The sequence below is a fragment of the Ambystoma mexicanum genome, chromosome 14 (genome assembly GCF_040938575.1).
Source record: "Ambystoma mexicanum isolate Mex_15411 chromosome 14, UKY_AmexF1_1, whole genome shotgun sequence".
Taxonomy (NCBI): Eukaryota; Metazoa; Chordata; class Amphibia; order Caudata; family Ambystomatidae; genus Ambystoma; species Ambystoma mexicanum.
Window position 1 is genome coordinate 541,594,391 of NC_090940.1, and position 17,858 is coordinate 541,612,248.

General features: G+C 50.8%; 1 protein-coding gene across 2 annotated transcripts in view; it reads right to left on the reverse strand.

Moving 5' to 3' along the window:
- LOC138526939 (extracellular tyrosine-protein kinase PKDCC-like) overlaps window positions 1-17,247 on the reverse strand; it is a 53,079-nt gene extending 35,832 nt beyond the window's left edge. Inside the window, exon 1 of one of the 2 annotated variants that reach the window (XM_069637829.1) lies at window positions 16,596-17,247. In XM_069637829.1, coding sequence (XP_069493930.1) covers window positions 16,596-17,162 — 567 coding nt within the window. In that variant the 5' untranslated portion in view covers window positions 17,163-17,247. Of the gene's footprint in view, window positions 1-16,553 lie in introns of both variants that reach the window. The other variant, XM_069637828.1, reaches the window with a different exon arrangement.
- Window positions 17,248-17,858: the final 611 nt, after the last annotated feature.

Consider the following 17,858-nt stretch of genomic DNA (forward strand, 5'->3'; position numbering starts at 1 on the left):
GTATTGTTGTATACCTCTGTAACGTGTTCCTTTATGCATCTGTACTGTTGTTCACCTCTGTAAAGCGCTCTGTTATGCATCTGTACTGTTGTATACCTCCGTATAGAACTCCATTATGCATCTGTTCTGTTACCTCTGTAAAGCGCTCCGTTATGTATCTGTATTGTTGTATACCTCTGTAACGTGTTCCTTTATGCTTCTGTACTGTTGTTCACCTCTGTAAAGCGCTCTGTTATGCATCTGTACTGTTGTATACCTCTGTATAGAACTCCATTATGCATCTGTTCTGTTACCTCTGTAAAGCGCTCCGTTATGTATCTGTATTGTTGTATACCTCTGTAACGTGTTCCTTTATGTATCTGTACTGTTGTACACCTCTGTAAAGCGCTCTGTTATGCATCTGTACTGTTGTATACCTCTGTATAGAACTCCATTATGCATCTGTTCTGTTACCTCTGTAAAGTGCTCCGTTATGCATCTGTACTGTTGTATAGCTCTGTAAAGCGCTCTGTTGCTTCTCAAAGCTACGTCCGCGCTCAGTAAATACCATACTAATACTTCTGCGACGGGCAAGCAGATCTTAATTCAGAGGCTTGGTCCATGAGTGGAAAAGTCATAAGGGATACAGTTGTTTTTGTGAAGGAAAAGAAAGCAAGGAAAGGCAAGTAAGGGATTTTCAAAAAAAGACACAGGAAGGCATTAAAAAAAAGAGTCTGCAATGTCCTGGGCATAATGTGAAGGTTTGTCTGATCCTTTACCCGATTTGATTCCCTGACCCCTCCAGATTAAATCAGGCACCAGCTGTGCACCTTCTCCCCATGATTGCGGCTCTTCCATCTTGTTATCCCATAAATGGACCAGAGAAAGCAGGCCTCGGGTATAAGGACTACCGACCCAAGCCAAGACCTTCACTGAGTAGATATCAATGCTATGTTATGTTACTTGTGTTTTTTGATCTATTGTGTTTTAGCTGAGTAATTGACTTTTCACAAAACAAACAGTACATATAAAACACAAAAGTGCTAAGCATATTTAAAACATAAGATTGCACAATACTGTGTTACTAAATTACTTGTTATTTGCATAGCACCTATTGCCATTGTCATTTCAAGGGTGACTCTAGGGCGAGTGACCCTTTATCGGACCGTGGTCCAAACAAACTTGAAATACAAGAGCATTACATTGCATTCAAATAGTATATATGGTTCAATCAAGCAACCAAACTGTAATAATGAAGGTAGAGTAAAAAATACAGAATAACACACACTGAGAATCAATGTTACAGAGAGTCCAATAGAGGAGAATGAACCGGATAATAACCAACACAGACTAACCGGCAGAGAACAGCCAACACATAACAACCACATCATAATAAACAGTGCAGAATAACCAACACAAACCAACACACACAAACTCAAGATTACAGATAGTCCAATAGAGAATAATAAACCAGATAGTAACCAACACAGACTAACAATCAGAGAACAACCAATACCAAATAAATCATACAGAATGGAGAACATCCAATAAAAAAGAACACACAGAGAATCTAGGTTACAGTGTTCAATAGAGAATAGTAAACAGGGAATAATCATTACCAGTTCAGAATACCACACGCAGAATCAGGCATAAGCGCGGGGTATAGCGTATAATGAACCAGATCATAACCCACAGAAAACAACCAACATAAAGCAACCAAAGCATAATAATGAATGCATTACAGAACCATGAATACAGAGAGTCCAATACAAAGCAATGACCACAGAATAACCAACACACAATAAGCAAAGCACAATCATGAATGCAGAAAACCCAATACAGAAACAAAACAGTGACCAAATGCAAGATGCCAAAGAAATAATAATCATTATAGGCTAACCGCCACAAAATAACCAGTGCAGAATAATCAAAAGAGAAAAACCAATGCATAATCACCATTAAACAAGCAAAAATGCAGTGGCCAATCCAGAACGCTGAATACAGAAAATTCACCAGAAAGTGACCCGACACCTGATAATCAATGCAGACTTGTGAATAAGAGTAGCCAGCACAGAACAACGACTACAGGATCCAAAATGCAGTGGCCTGAATGCGGACAAACTACTCCAGAATAATCAACACAGAACAACAAGCAGATGAAAACCAACACAAACCGATGAAATGACAATAATTGATGGTGAAAGGCCAACACAGAATAATAACTACAGAATCAAAAATTAATTGACCAATACAAAGAAAACAAGTATTGATGAATCACTACAGAATAACCAGCACATAACAACCCAAGCGGGATAACCCGTTCACAATAACTCTGACAAGTGCACTGATTAGGCTGATATTTATTTATTTTAATTTTAAGGCGCTGCAAGCCCGGTTTATCTATGATTTATTGGGTAGAAAGAAATATGACTTGTTTTTACAATGTTAGTTCTTTTAACAGAATGATCAATGACAGTTCTGTATTGCACTTTATGTATATATGATATACAAGTATTTTGTTAATCTCAAAAATGTTGATCTATTGTCTGTAATTCATGTGATTTTGTTGTTGTGTGTGGTTTTCTTCTTGAACCAATACACAACAAATACAATAACAAGGACATCATCAAAAATACAGCGATCAATACAGAATAATCAACACAGAACAATTGACACAGAAGAAGCAACACATACAAACCAGTGCAGCATAATGAATATTGAAAAGCCAACACAAAACCAAGACGACAGAATAAAAAATATGGTGACCAATGCAGGATAAAATGCAGAGACCACCGGGTTCAAAGACACACTACATCGGTGCAGGTGGATCTGCGACCTTGTCCTAAACTGGTTTCAAGTCCTATCTCGCCAACCGCCCGCAGTTTGTTCAGATGGACTCCACTTGATCATCAATGCTAGCCTTCACATGTGGAGTCCCGCCGGGTTCCATCCTTTCCCCAGTGATCTTCACTCTATACATGGAGCGTCTGGGAGTCCTCCTAGCCACACACAACATCCACATGCACCAATACGCCAACAACACAGAGCTATACCTCAAGATCGACTCCATCAAAGACATCAATAGGCTCAAAACCTGCCTCTCCCTGATCAATCTTGGATGTCCAGTACATACTTGAAGCTCAACCTCTCCAAGACTGATCTCCTACTCCTCAACAACACCACCGAATACCCAGATATACAGACCTGGCTATCAACCGTGAGCCCTGAGGACTTCACACCCGAGCTCACCTCGGACTCGCCCCCACTCTCCTACAATTCAAAAAAGTTCTCAAGACCCACGTCTTCAAGGAGTTTCTCCTCCTCAACACCTAGGCCATCACATCACCCCCGCGCCAACTGACTCGCTAGACACCGTCTTCCCTTCTCCTTCCCCGCCACCCTGTACAGCTGTACCCCTCCACTGTGCCTCTCTGTATCCCACCCCCGCTGTATATCTGTTCTGTTGTTACCTCAGGAAAGCACTGCATTGCTTATCGAAGCGAGGTCTGTGCTCAATAAATAACATACTAATAATAATAACAGATTAATCATGACAGAAGAACCAACACCAACAAACCAATGCAGAATAATGAACCCTGAAAAGCCAACACACAACGAAGACTACAGAAAAGTGGCCAATGCAGGATAAAGCACACAGAAGAACCAACAGAGGAGAACCAACACAGGAAAACCAACACAGGAAAACCAACACAGGAAAACCAACATAGAAGAGCCAACAGAGAAGAACCAACAGAGAAGAACCAACACACAGAAGAGCCAACAAGGAAGAAACAACCCAGAGGAACCAACAGAGAAGAACCAACACAGAAAAGCCAACACACAGAAGAGCCAACAGAAAAGAGCCAACAGAAAAGAATCAACAGAGAAGAGCCAACACACAGAAGAGCCAACAGAGAAGAACCAACCCAGAAAAGCCAACACACAGAAGAACCAACCCAGAAGAACCAACCCAGAAGAACCAACCCAGAGGAACCAACCCAGAGGAACCAACCCAGAGGAACCAACCCAGAGGAACCAACCCAGAGGAACTAACAGAGAAGAAACAAGACAGAAAAGCCAACACACAGAAGAGCCAATAGAAAATAACCAACAGAAAAGAACCAACAGAGAAGAACCAACAGAGAAGAACCAACCCAGAAAAGCCAACACACAGAAGAACCAACCCAGAGGAACCAACCCAGAGGAACCAACCCAGAGGAACCAACCCAGAGGAACCAACCCAGAGGAACTAACAGAGAAGAAACAAGACAGAAAAGCCAACACACAGAAGAGCCAATAGAAAATAACCAACAGAAAAGAACCAACAGAGAAGAACCAACCCAGAAAAGCCAACACACAGAAGAACCAACAGAGAAGAACCAACAGAGAAGAACCAACAGAGAAGAACCAACAGAGAAGAACCAAAGCGGAATCAATAAATCAGAGCGGCAACAACAGAATAAATCTTATAGAATTAATAATCAACTATGGCCATTAACATATATTTATTACAAAGTAACCAGTGCAGAACACTAAGCACTGAATAATTAATGTGAAATGTTAACAACTGATTACCAATACCAAAAAATCATTGTAGAGGAAGAAAGACATACGCCAGGGTTTGCAAGGATGGGCTGGAACCGAGGAGTGGCCTATTTGAACGTGGGTCAAAGCCCACATTTCACAGGAGTGATGTTTTACCAGTGAATTATTTCCAGCCATTCCCAGGAATCGTGCAATTCTCACGCAACAGATTCTATATGTTCACTTTTATAGTATAAATATATACATGATGGGGAACTTGGTATAGTTTTTTATTGCCACCAAGGACGGGCATTTTCCCCAAAATGACCATTTCACGGAGGGTGCACTTTGGATGGTAAGATAGCTCAGCGGGGTGAGCGCTCACTGCTGCGATCGGTCTGCAATATGTAGGTCGCAGGTTCGAATACTGGTATGGCCGACTCAGCCTTTCCTCCTTCGGAGATCAATAAATGAGTACCAACATCGGTTGGGTGATAATTTTATGCACGGCACTTTGGCGTAAAGGACCATTTTCACCATCTTCCGCCGAGGTTTATGAAATCATGATTTCCTCCAGTTGAGTATAGTTCTCTTGCGGCTGCATTGAGGCCGGGTTATTTTCTGTACCCTCGCCCCTTCTAAAATACATTACCCTTTAGCAGCTAAATGTCAGCAAATGCCAGTTCAGTCTCTTTCTAGTCCTTCCTCAATTCTCTTTATAAATTCTGTTCTTTTTTTTTTAATGTATTCAGATTTTGAATTGTGTAAATGCCCATACATAGAAAAATTCAGAGTCAAAGCAAGGAAAAAAAATAGCATTCAGCATATTTTTAAATAAGCGCGTGTTCGCGCAACACATGCCCATTTACAATGACCTAAACTAAAATGCTGTGATTGGTTTTGTGCAGTGCTTAACTTGTGGGGGTGCTTGCCGGGGCTCAGCCCCGGCACTTATTTCTGAGCCCCAACGCTTATTGTCTCAGACTCCGATTGATTAATGATAGCCAGAGCATCCATTGGATTCAGCCAAAATGACCGAATCCAATTTATCGACCCCACCAAAAGACCTAATATACATAACACAAAAAGTTTGAACTACCAAAAGTTCGAACTTTTTGTGGTATGTATATTAGGTCTTTTGGTGGAGTAGGTAAGAAAAACAAAGGCTGCGGCGGGGGGGTGTCCCCCCACAACGCCCCGCTCACTACGCTATACAGTATAATGAGCAGGAGTTGCGGGGACACCCCTGCAGCTGACCCACTCAAAAGAAGAAAAAAAGGACCCTGCTGCGTCGGTTCCCGATCACGGAAGTGAAAGGCAGCTGGCGTTGCAGGGACGAGTGAGACTAAAGGAAATCTAAGTAGGGGGTTTAACCCCAAATGTGTCGACAATGTGGGGAGCAGCTGTTGGTGGTAGCAGCAATGGTGGGGAACTGCCCGCCCGCATTGTCACAAGCGTGCTAGAAATATTTCGTCCCTGGCACTTATTTTCTTACAAATTAAGCACTGGTTTTGTATGGCGAACTTGCCAAAACGAAATTCAACACAGTTCACTTCCTCCGTTCGCAAGCTATTCGGCTCTAATATAGGCTACACTCTGAACCTTTCGGCGGGTTCACGTCAAAGGAAGGACTTTTGTAGCGTGGGGATAAGAATCCTAGTGAGCAGCCTTTGTGTAAAACACTGCAGTGCTGCTGATGTGTAATGCGGCCTTGAGACCCACTCAACCAAAGGGTGAACAGATTTAGGTTGGTGCCCGAAATGCACATCTGCCGCAGTGTTTTAAGGCCTGGTCCAGTGCCTAGAACAAGGCTGACCAGTGCGTGGTGTTGAGACCCCGTCATCCATTGGTCCATTGGTCATTGGTTTTCACGCCTTGAAACACTTGCGTATAAGCGCGTTCTAAATGCCATATCACATCATATGCTAATATTAATAATCGCCCATTCCAAGGGATGGAGCAGGTGATAACGGCCCCGGGGACCCACGTTAAAGGCCCTCGTGCTTTAACTCTGGGTCTGGGCCGTTACCACCCATTCCATCCCTTGGACCGGGGGAGTATTGCTTAATTAGCACCCCCAAAAGCTAAGCAATGAAGAGGTGCGTGACTCTCTGTTTATTCCACCACCCGCCTATGTCCGTGTCATAACCAAATGTTTGATCGTCTACCCCGGTAGAAATCAATAAAAGCATGGCCACCGATCCCCTTCATCCATGTTGGAATGTAATGTAATGTAATGTGAAGTGGTCTTATAGCGGCGGACAGACATGTTCTTGAGCATGGCTCTGTGCAGATGTGACCGCTGTCGTACTCATGGGTACAGGTCGTTGATGGGTGCCTATCCTGAGTACCAATATGCTTCTATGGGTTTGGGATGATAGCTCTGGGGCAACGTGCTCGCCTTGGAAGCAAGACGACACGGAGCAACACAGGCTCGGTCCCCGGTCCGGGCTTAGAAACCTCTGGGCATTAAGCGCGTTATAAATAACCTATCCTATCACAACTCTAGATCACTCGATTAGTGTTGAAGTGCTAACGGCTAGGCCGTGGCGGATTTGAGCGAGTAGTAAGAGGGATGTTGGCCTTACACAAGGCCTGTACTCCCTACTGCTGGCCACTTTCAGGCAAGTCCGTTTTCTCTTTCTCGGTTTGCCACTGTTAATCGCTCTCTGCACACCGTGTGCAACAGGAATCTTGCAACTGGCAAACGAGGGAAGGGGCCAGTATGAAGACTCCACTTATTGCCACATTTTATTTATTTATTTATTTATTGTGCATGCCTAGAGTTAAGAGAGGCAAGAACTTTTGGTGCCGAAAAAAGGGGCGACTTGGGGTAAGACGACCCCAGGCAACCATTTCACCTTCCTTGGTATGTTGGTTGGCAGGCTTTGTGCTGCCAAACCACACTCGAACTTGCTGAGGTGCTGCGCACAGTGGCCAGCTTGGATTTTTGCCCGTCGGAGCAATGGCCGTTGGGGCAAGTGAGAGGCGTTTGTTTGTCGGGTGATCCACGCAGGGGGCAAAGTTCCTGGTTATTTCTGCAGAATGTTTCTCCCACAAGCCTCAAACTCCTCTCAGACAGTGCACACAGCCAGAGTAAGACTAAAAAGCAAGCGGGGTTCCAAAGGCACCATTTTCAGTTCATGATGCAGGCACTGATAGGTACAGGACACATTTGAACAACAGCAGCAATTAGGAAATAGGAAATATCAAATTTCAGGACAGAAAAATAAAAGTGTAACCCCTGTTAAGGTGGGGGGTAAAGGTGGTCCACAGCTGGGAAACCGACAGCAGTTTGGGAAGTCCACTGCGTCCCGGCCCACTTGAAGCCCTGGTTCCTTTCGGATAAAGGCGATCTTCATTGGTAACACAGGTTGCCCCTGAATCTAGCCCCTCTGTTTATTTATCCATGCCTGGAGCTTTCTCGCAAAGAGATACACCGATGCAGCCATTCATGTGAAACAGAGGGCATGGCATTGACACAGGGCCCACCACGGTGGAGAAAATCTTTCGCCCAGGATCACAGTTACGGTCGTTGGGGATGCCAGTATCGGAACCCTGGTCTCCTGCTTCCAAGTGAGCAGCTAAGCAGGGCGCCCTCCACTCCCGCCCACGTCACCAGCTGAGGGGTCAAGTTGCTGACTTTTACCTCGACATGTCCCCAGGCACCAGTTATTATTTGGGTCGTTTGGGGGCGTCTATAAACCGTTAAACTCGGGCGGCAATAAAAAAACAACTTTAAGAGGGAAAACGAGCGTCTGCAAAGAGAGTGATTTCTGGAGGCCGGGTCGGCTCGACTGAAGTGCTTCCAGCAGCCCGGCCGCTGCTGCGGAACTGTTTGCAGCGGGAACATCAGTCTCTTGGCCGGCCCGCCCGCCAGCCATTAAAACTGTCACCATTAATGGCCCATTAACGCGCAGGCCCGCTTTCTAGTTTCCATGAGTAATGCACGGCCCGAGAGGGGAGGTTAGGGGAGGACAGGGCCCGTAATTACAAGGTGTGCTCCAAGGGCCCGCTTTCACTGCCCGCCCGTGCCACCCAGTGTGTTATGGCTGGGACCTGTGGGCTGGAAAGGCGGCGCCTCTCATTTGGTGAGAGCCGAACCACAGCTCCTCAAATTGGTCCCAGGAGGGGGGAGGGAGGGAGGTGGTGCGTCTTGTACTGTTGAAAGTGCTTTACTTTACCACTTCTCATTATATAATTATCTTTTATGACAGTAGTGCTTAAAGCTTGCGGCTTTGAAGCACTGTAAATAACAAATCCCGGTTCAAGCCTGTGACCTTCAGGCTCTACAGAGTTTTCAGCTGCAGGTGCATTTCCCCACTGAGCTATCGGACCCCAAAAGGGCAATTTTCGCTTTTTTCAATTATATTAAAATGCGGATAACTTCGAGGAGGACACGCCTGGGAAGCTCCGGCGCGGGGACGCAGTACGGATTTTGGGAGTCGGGCACCAGGTGTGCTCTTTCAAAAGTACACCCCAATGAATAGATGGTAGGCATAGCTCAACACTGCAAAACGATTCGCCTTTAGGCGCTTCTACGTTGCATCGGAAGATTACATTTTTCCAAACCCTACGTTTCACGATGAGCTCGCTTATAAGACGAGCCGAACAACGATCCCGTTACATTTAACCCCCTTGCCCCCCGACCCCCATTCAGGCAACACATAACCGGAACCCACAGCCCGAATTCCTAGCCCCCAGAACGTAACCCCACCGCCCCCCCACCCCAGCGCCCTCAAGCCCTTTTGTCTCAGGACCTGGTTGTAGAACCTATTCAGCGTTATTTAATGTCCCTGGATCTTATATAGCACGCTTCTGCCAGTGTCGGGGCCTCTTGGCGCTAATGTATTTTGTCAGTGGTGATGGTATATTTTCCCTTTACTCTCCACATATAGTGGATATCGACCTACATATTCAACCAGCAATTATCACTCGTTAGTGTATACGCCTTGCCTCTAAATGTCGCTGTCCCCGTGCATAGCCCCCCGTTGCTCCTATGGGAGTAGGTCCACGCTCAACCAGCACCCCGAAAACCCCAAATAATAAAAATGAAGCACTTTCAGTGTTTACGGACATGAAACTTGAGCGGTGTCAAGAATCACACCGTTTCCATCAAGTAGGGAAGCCGGGATAAGAACATCAACCTTTTTGGGGGTCGGTGAAAGAATGGAAACGTAGCCACTCCATTTCGGGGTGTAACGCCTTTGACTTGGATGCTGGAACCGGCCTCATGGGGCGATCAATCAGGCTGGGCACCCGCTAAAGACATTTGCACCGGCTGGAGGGGTTAAACCCCAGTAGCCTTGTGTGCAACTCCGCACCCGGTACATAAACATTCAAGGGGCGCTACGGTAGCAAGTGTGAAAACTGGCAGCTGCTTTAAGAAAACTCGGGGGTGTCAGCCCCTTGACAGCCGCAGCGGGGTGCCGCTCTGAGGGGATCCTAGAGCAGGCCGTCCCCGCATCTGCCGCCCAGGACAGTGCTTGGGGAGGCCTTCTAGGCGGGCGGAGAGAAGGGGCACGCTCTGCAGCGAGGGGTCGACTCCTAGCAGAGCTGACTCAGCCCTTCACCTTAAATACATTGAGGGCTATACATTATATTGGGTAATAATGGCATCTAACAACACAGTGCTTAGAAGTGGGTGCCATCTGGCAGGAGGCGCTATACAAAAACGTGATATTAAGCTCTGTTAACCTCAGGACCATGCAAAGAGAGACACGTATAACTATGTTTTACGTGTTGTTATTGACCTGGTCACTATAATGCATGTTAATGCATGAGCCCCACTCCTCCCCCCACCGAGTGTTCAATGGGGATGCCTCTTCCGCGCGCGTGTCCTTTGCACAGAGGTGCTTATGCAATGACGTGTGAGCGCGTGCATGTGCGTGCGTGGGGTCAGCCGGAGGACACAGAGGTCACGGGACGTCGGCCACGGCTAAGACACCAAAGAGGCGCTGCCGTAAATCAGGGCCATCCCCGCCGAGGCCTCATGAAAGGGCCGGCCCTGGAGGACAGGGCAGGGGGCACACGCGCAGGAGGAGAGGGGGCTGGCGCCGCCGGGGCCTCGGAGCCCGGCACAGCGGCCCCCGGCCTTCAAAGAGGCGGCAGCCTGTGTGGAGAAGGGGCGCCGACGGGTTATATTCAGGGGCGAGCAGAAATGGGAAAGGGGGGGGGGGAATCTTCGGGTTGACAACATGACCCATTCCTATCTGTAGGTGCTTATTCAGTCCTGTTTTTTCCTTTGCTTTCTGGCACTTGTAGTCCGAGTTTATAATGGAAAAAGTGGAACTACAAGTTCCAGAATGCAAAGTATAAACACCCGCAGAATGGAACGGATCATGTTGGCAACTATGTAGGTGTGATTCAGGGATGTGAATAAAGGACATGAGGGGCGCACTGCAGAGCTCTTGGGAAAGGCCATCACCAGAATGCTCCGTGTGATAAAGGGGGGAGTGGGGGTCCATGGGGAAACGGGAGTGAGGGGGTGCACACCAAGGATCCAGGGACACCGAACTGAAAAGGTGCACACATTAATCCACAATGCTTTGGTGTGAATTGGTGCATTGGACGGCCGGTCCAAGAAATCTAGGAATGCTTTGGTAGGGTGCACACAGGTTTCAGGGATGTTGAATTGAAAAGGTGCACACATGGTTTCGCGGCGCCTCGACATGGAATTGATGCATTGGCAATGGCATGTTGAACCCAGGGATGGAGGAGTGAAGGGGCTGGGGAAGAGAACTGATTCAATGCGCACGTGTCTCAGCGGTGCATTAAACTGGGTCGGGTGCACTGGAATCAGGGGTACAGTGTATATGGGTGGTGCATTGGCTAAAGCATCACGTGGGCCAAGAGAACCGTGATTAGGGACGTCCCATGGGCAGCCTTCACAAAAATCTGCGGTTTAGTGATTTTATGTGGTGCACTGGCAGGGTGCATACAAACATCAGGGTTCAGGTGAATAGGATGGTGTGTAGGCCGGGAGCAGACAAAAAACGGGGTTCAAGTGAACAGGATGGGATACTGACCGGGTGCACAAATAAATCAAGGGTTCAATCAATGGGAGGGTGTATTGGCAGGGTGCACACTGGGACCAGGAGTCAGGGGTGTCATGGACGAGGTTGGTGCCCTGGCACTGGGGCAGTTGATGGGGTACTTACAGTACACACAGGAATCAGTGAGGCTAAAGTTGTGGAACTCTCCTCTAGTGGGTAAATGCTGACGTTGGAACCGGAACAGTTAGGGTCTACTCCTCACTTCACCAATCCGGGCACTCGTGTATAAATCGCCTTATGAAACCCGGATCAGTCCCAATTGGCAGAGGTTAGACAGAAGCTGGGCTCCCGCATTAAGCGCTGCCAGGGCTGGACTGGCCTACAGGGCACTCTGGAGATTTCCCCCGGGGCCTCTGCACCCTGGGCCTCTTTTAGGTGGTAGCATATGTTATTTCCTCATAGGAAAAAGGATTGTTGAAAATGTGTAATATGGGGCAACGTTGAACATTATTTCCAGGGCCCCTTTTGGTTCCCAGTCCAGCCCTGCACGCTTACGACATTCTAGGCACCCACGAAGCCTCCCCCCCCCGCCAGCCCCCCCCCCCTCCCCCTTCCCCCATCCCACCTAGCAGTGCCGGAGTTTGGTCGCAAGGCATTGAAAGGAAGCAAAGTTTAGGAGATAGTTGGAAAGTGGAAAGAGGGATGGTACATGCAAGGATGGGACGCGGGTATGTGAGGTGGGGGACGGGCAGGCGGCTGGGCACAAGGAGTGGGGGAGATTGAAGCTTATGCAGGGGGTGTGGCCGACAAAGGGCACAGAGGGCTGAGAATGGCTTACACACAGGGGCAGGAAGAAGGGGGGGGGGGGTACACTACACAGAGGGAGCAGAGTGTGGTGGACAGAGGGACGCAGAGGCCCGAGAATGGCTCACACGCAGGGAACAGGAGCGCATGGGGAAGGGGGGGGCAAACAGAGGCCTGAGAATGGCTCACACGCAGGGAGCAGGAGCGCAGGGGAGGGGGGGGGCATACAGAGGCCCGAGAATGGCTCACACGCAGGGAGCAGGAGCGCAGGGGGAGGGAGGGGGGCATACAGACGCCTGAGAATGGCTCGCACGCAGGGAGCAGGAGCGCAGGGGGAGGGAGGGGGGGGCATACAGACGCCTGAGAATGGCTCGCACGCAGGGAGTAGGAGCAGGCGGGGTACACAGAGGGAGCAGAGTGTGGTACACAGAGGGACACAGAGGCCTGAGAATGGCTCGCACGCAGGGAGTAGGAGCAGGCGGGGTACACAGAGGGAGCAGAGTGTGGTACACAGAGGGAGCAGAGACCCGAGAATGGCTCGCACGCAGGGAGTAGGAGCAGGCGGGGTACACAGAGGGAGCAGAGTGTGGTGGACAGAGGGACGCAGAGACCCGAGAATGGCTCGCACGCAGGGAGTAGGAGCAGGCGGGGTACACAGAGGGAGCAGAGTGTGGTACACAGAGGGACACCGAGGCCTGAGAATGGCTTACACGCAGGGAGTAGGAGCAGGCGGGGTACACAGAGGGAGCAGAGTGTGGTACACAGAGGGACACCGAGGCCTGAGAATGGCTTACACGCAGGGAGTAGGAGCAGGCGGGGTACACAGAGGGAGCAGAGTGTGGTTCACAGAGGGAGCAGAGACCCGAGAATGGCTCGCACGCAGGGAGTAGGAGCAGGCGGGGTACACAGAGGGAGCAGAGTGTGGTACACAGAGGGAGCAGAGACCCGAGAATGGCTTACACGCAGGGAGTAGGAGTACACAGAGGGAGCAGAGTGTGGTGGACAGAGGGACGCAGAGACCCGAGAATGGCTCGCACGCAGGGAGTAGGAGCAGGCGGGGTACACCTAGGGTGTGCTTCGCGGGATACACGTCAGGAGCTGGGTGTGACTGAGAAGAGTGACGCAGCGGAGGTACATACATGATTGTCTTATACTCTGTACCAAACACAACCATCTCTCCACCGCACTACCACCCGGAGGCACTTCACAACACCCAGCATGAAACCAAGCCATGCACAAGCGGCCTCAACGCCACATGACGGCCACCGCCCGAAAACGCACCCAACGCTCAGGGGCCGCTTTCTCCGAACTGAACGCATCAAAGCTCACTTGCTCTTCTCCCGCTCAACCCCACTAACAATCCCTCCACCCCTCAAAACTCACGTCCATAGCAGATCCGCCAGAGCGCCAAGAGACCACGCAAGTGGGGGCAGCGCACAGTACAAGGCCCCTTAACATTAATATTATAGGCAGAAAGAAGGATACGAGTGACTGGGTGCGCATGCGCAGGGAGCCATGTGTGCAAGGCCAGGGAGTAGACAAGGGTACACCCAGGGGAAATGATTTGAATTGCAGGGGTACGCCCAGGGAGCAGGATATAAAATGTCGACAGCACTTCACTTGGAGCAGGGTGCTAATGCCCAGGGTACTTCCCTGGAGCAGGGATTTAATGCTGAAGGTTCTTCCGTGGAGCAGGGTGTTAATGCCCAGGGTACTTCCATGGATCAGGGCGTTAATGCTCAGGGTACTTCCGTGGAGCAGGGTGTTAATGCCCAGGGTACTTCCATGGATCAGGGCGTTAATGCCCATGGTACTTCCATGGATCAGGGTGTTAATAAGTAGGGTACTTCCCTGAATCAGGGCATTAATGCCCAGGGTACTTCGTGGAGCAGGGTGTTAATGCCCCGGGTACTTCCATGGATCAGGGCGTTAATGCCCATGGTACTTCCATGGGTCAGGGCGTTAATGCCCATGGTACTTCCATGGATCAGGGCGTTAATGCTCAGGGTACTTCCGTGGAGCAGGGTGTTAATGCCCAGGCTACTTCCATGGATCAGGGCGTTAATGCTCAGGGTACTTCCGTGGAGCAGGGTGTTAATGCCCAGGGTACTTCCATGAAGCAGGGTGTTAATGCCCCGGGTACTTCCATGGATCAGGGTGTTAATAAGTAGGGTACTTCCCTGGAGCAATGTATTAATGCCCAGGTTATTTTCATGGCGCAGGGTGTTAATGCCCAGGGTACTTCCGTGGAGAAGGGTATTAATGCCCAGGTTATTTTCATGGCGCAGGGTGTTAATGCCCAGGGTACTTCCGTGGAGAAGGGTGTTAATGCCCAGGGTACATTCATGGAGCAGGTTGTTAATGCCCAGGGTACTTCCGTGGAGAAGGGTGTTAATGCCCAGGGTAATCCATGGAGCAATGTTTTGTTAATGCCCAGGGTACTTCCCTGGAGCAGGGTGTTAATGCCCAGGGTACTTCCCTGGAGCAGGGTGTCAATGCCCAGGGTACTTCCATGGAGCAAGGTGTTCATGCTCAGGGTACACCCGTGGAGAAGGGTGTGAATGCCCGTAAGACACCCGTGGAGCAGGGGTTGGCTGCCCAGGGTACACCCATTCAGCAGGGTATTAATGCCCAGGGTACTTCCATGGAGCAAGGTGTTCATGCTCAGGGTACACCCGTGGAGAAGGGTGTGAATGCCCGTAAGACACCCGTGGAGCAGGGGTTGGCTGCCCAGGGTACACCCATTCAGCAGGGTATTAATGCCCAGGGTGCACCCATGGACTGGAGGTGCGAATGCTCAGGGTACAGGTACACACAGGGAGCGGTTCATAAAAGGGCACGCGCAGGGAACAAGCTGGGAATGATTGGGTGCACTCATGCAGAGGGTGGCAAGGGTACACTGAGGGATCAGGTTGCGACTGGGCAGTGTGCATGCAGGGAAGCGGGCGTGAAAGACCAGGGCGCCTGCATAGAGCAAATGTGGGTGCCAAAGGTGCACGCAGGGTGTGAATGCAAAGGATACATCCAGGGAGCAGGCGGTGCACATGCAGAGGGAGCAGAGTGTGAATGCAAAGGAGCAGGCGGTGCACATGCAGAGGGAGCAGGGTGTGAATGCAAAGGAGCAGGCGGTGCACATGCTCCAGCAGGCGGTGCACATGCAGAGGGAGCAGGGTGTGATTGCAGAGGGGATACATCCAGGGAGCAGGCAGTGCACATGCAGAGGGAACAGGGTGTGAATGCAAAGGAGCAGGCGGTGCACATGCAGAGGGAGCAGGGTGTGAATGCAGAGGGTACATCCAGGGAGCAGGCGGTGCACTTGCAGAGGGAGCAGGGTGTGAATGCAAAGGAGCAGGCGGTGCACATGCAGAGGGAGCAGGGTGTGAATGCAAAGGAGCAGGCGGTGCACATGCTCCAGCAGGCGGTGCACATGCAGAGGGAGCAGGGTGTGAATGCAGAGGGTACAGCCAGGGAGCAGGCGGTGCACATGCAGAGGGAGCAGGGTGTGAATGCAAAGGAGCAGGCGGTGCACATGCAGAGGGAGCAGGGTGTGAATGCAAAGGAGCAGGCGGTGCACATGCTCCAGCAGGCGGTGCACATGCAGAGGGAGCAGGGTGTGAATGCAGAGGGTACAGCCAGGGAGCAGGCGGTGCACATGCAGAGGGAGCAGGGTGTGAATGCAAAGGAGCAGGCGGTGCACATGCAGAGGGAGCAGGATGTGAATGCAGAGGGTACATCCAGGGAGAAGGCGGTGCACTTGCAGAGGGAGCAGGGTGTGTACCTCAAGAGTGCACGCAGGGCGGATGCAGGAAAGCGGGTGTGGAAGGCAAGGGCTCAAGTATGGAGCGAGACGTGGGGGACAGGGGTGCATGCAGGGTGTGAATCCAAAGGGTACACCCAGGGAGCAGGCGGTGCACATGCAGAGGGAGCAGGGTGTGAATGAGCAGGGTGCATGCAGGCAAGCGGGTGTGCAAGGCCATGGAGCAAGGGGGGGCACAGGGGTGCACGCAGGGTGTGAATGCAGGGTGTGAATGCAAAGGGTACACCCAGGGAGCAGGTGGCGCATACACAGAGGGAGCAGGGTGTGAATGGGCAGGGTGCATGCAGGGAGCAGGGGGTGAATCTAAGGGTACACGCAGGGTGCATGCAGGCAAGCGGGTGTGGAAGGCCAGGGCGCAAGACGTGGGGGAGAGGGGTGCAGGCAGGAAGCAGGGTGGCGAGAGGAGACCCTCAGAGGGTGCGGGGGGTACATGCCTGGATGATGCCTGGGTGCTGCAGCCCCCTCAGCAGGGTCACCTCCTTGAGCAGCTTGTAGGTGGCCAGCCTGTAGCATCCCGCCGCGTCCCCGTAGAGCTGCACGCATCGCCTCAGGTCGCTGCCCTCCGCGTGCACGGACTTTAGGGCTACCACTCGCCCGCTGGCCAGCGTGCCTTTCAGGACCAGCTTGGTGAAGCCGGAGCCCAGGTAGTCCACCTGCCTCAGGCCGGCCAGGTCCTGGCAGCCCAGGCCGGCGTGGCCCCCATCAGCTCCCTCAGCCACGGCCTCATCCATCCCGCCGAGCTCCAATCCAGGGCGGTGGGCACGGCCCTCCCGCAGCGCTCGCTGGTACAGGGCCACGTCCTCGTGCCTCTTCTGGATCTCCTTCAGTAACGCCCGCTGCCTGACGTCCACGACCGGTCTGCCTGTGCCGCTGTCCGGCTCCCTGGTGGCGGTGGGCATTTTCACCAATGCCAGTGCTGCCAAAGCAAGGGCAGTGCCCAACAGCACGCTGACGCCCAGGGCGCCCATGCTGCAAACTTGGTGCACGTGTGACTGTTGTTTTGCTACTTCGCCAGCGTGCTCCCCTGGCCCCAGAACATCCATTGAGTGCCCGCACGCGCGGCCGGGCTTTAATAGAGAGGGGCTAGTTCTCAGATCATCAGATCACGCCCAATAAGGCGGAACTTCCACTTAGAAAGACACCCAGCGTGCAGTAGTCGCCTGTGGCCTCTCATCCCTAGGACTTCGCATCGCCTCCTGTCTTCTGGGACACCGCTGCCATCTAGTGGCCAAACCCTCAACTGCCTCTAAAAGGAGAGCCGTCATCAAACCGGCGCATTCAGCAAAGGGAGCCATTTATCTGTGCGGGCATCCCTGCTTCCCACGAGTGCATTCGTTTTGAGAATTTGAGTGTACTCCCACACGCTTGTCTGTTTCCGTTTCCTTCCCACTCTCCCCCTCCCTATGACTTTGCTCGTGCACTATCTGAAATGTCGGTATGCAGTAATAAAATCGTGGCAAAAATCCTGTGGTTTGACCTGGCAAAGGTGTACCCCATTATACCATTTAAGAGGAGCGGGGGTTTTAGGGATGTCCTCCCGCTCCCTTTAATTGGTATAATGGGTCTGGGAGTTGCGCGTTGTCCCCCGCATCCTTTACATGAAACCACAGCCTTTTTTGCCACGATTTTATTACTGCATACTGCAGTAATAAAATAAAAGTAATATGTGTGTTTTTGTGTAAACAGCCATTTCTTCTGCGATTTTAACACATGGAACCGAAATGTCTTCAGGCTGAGAG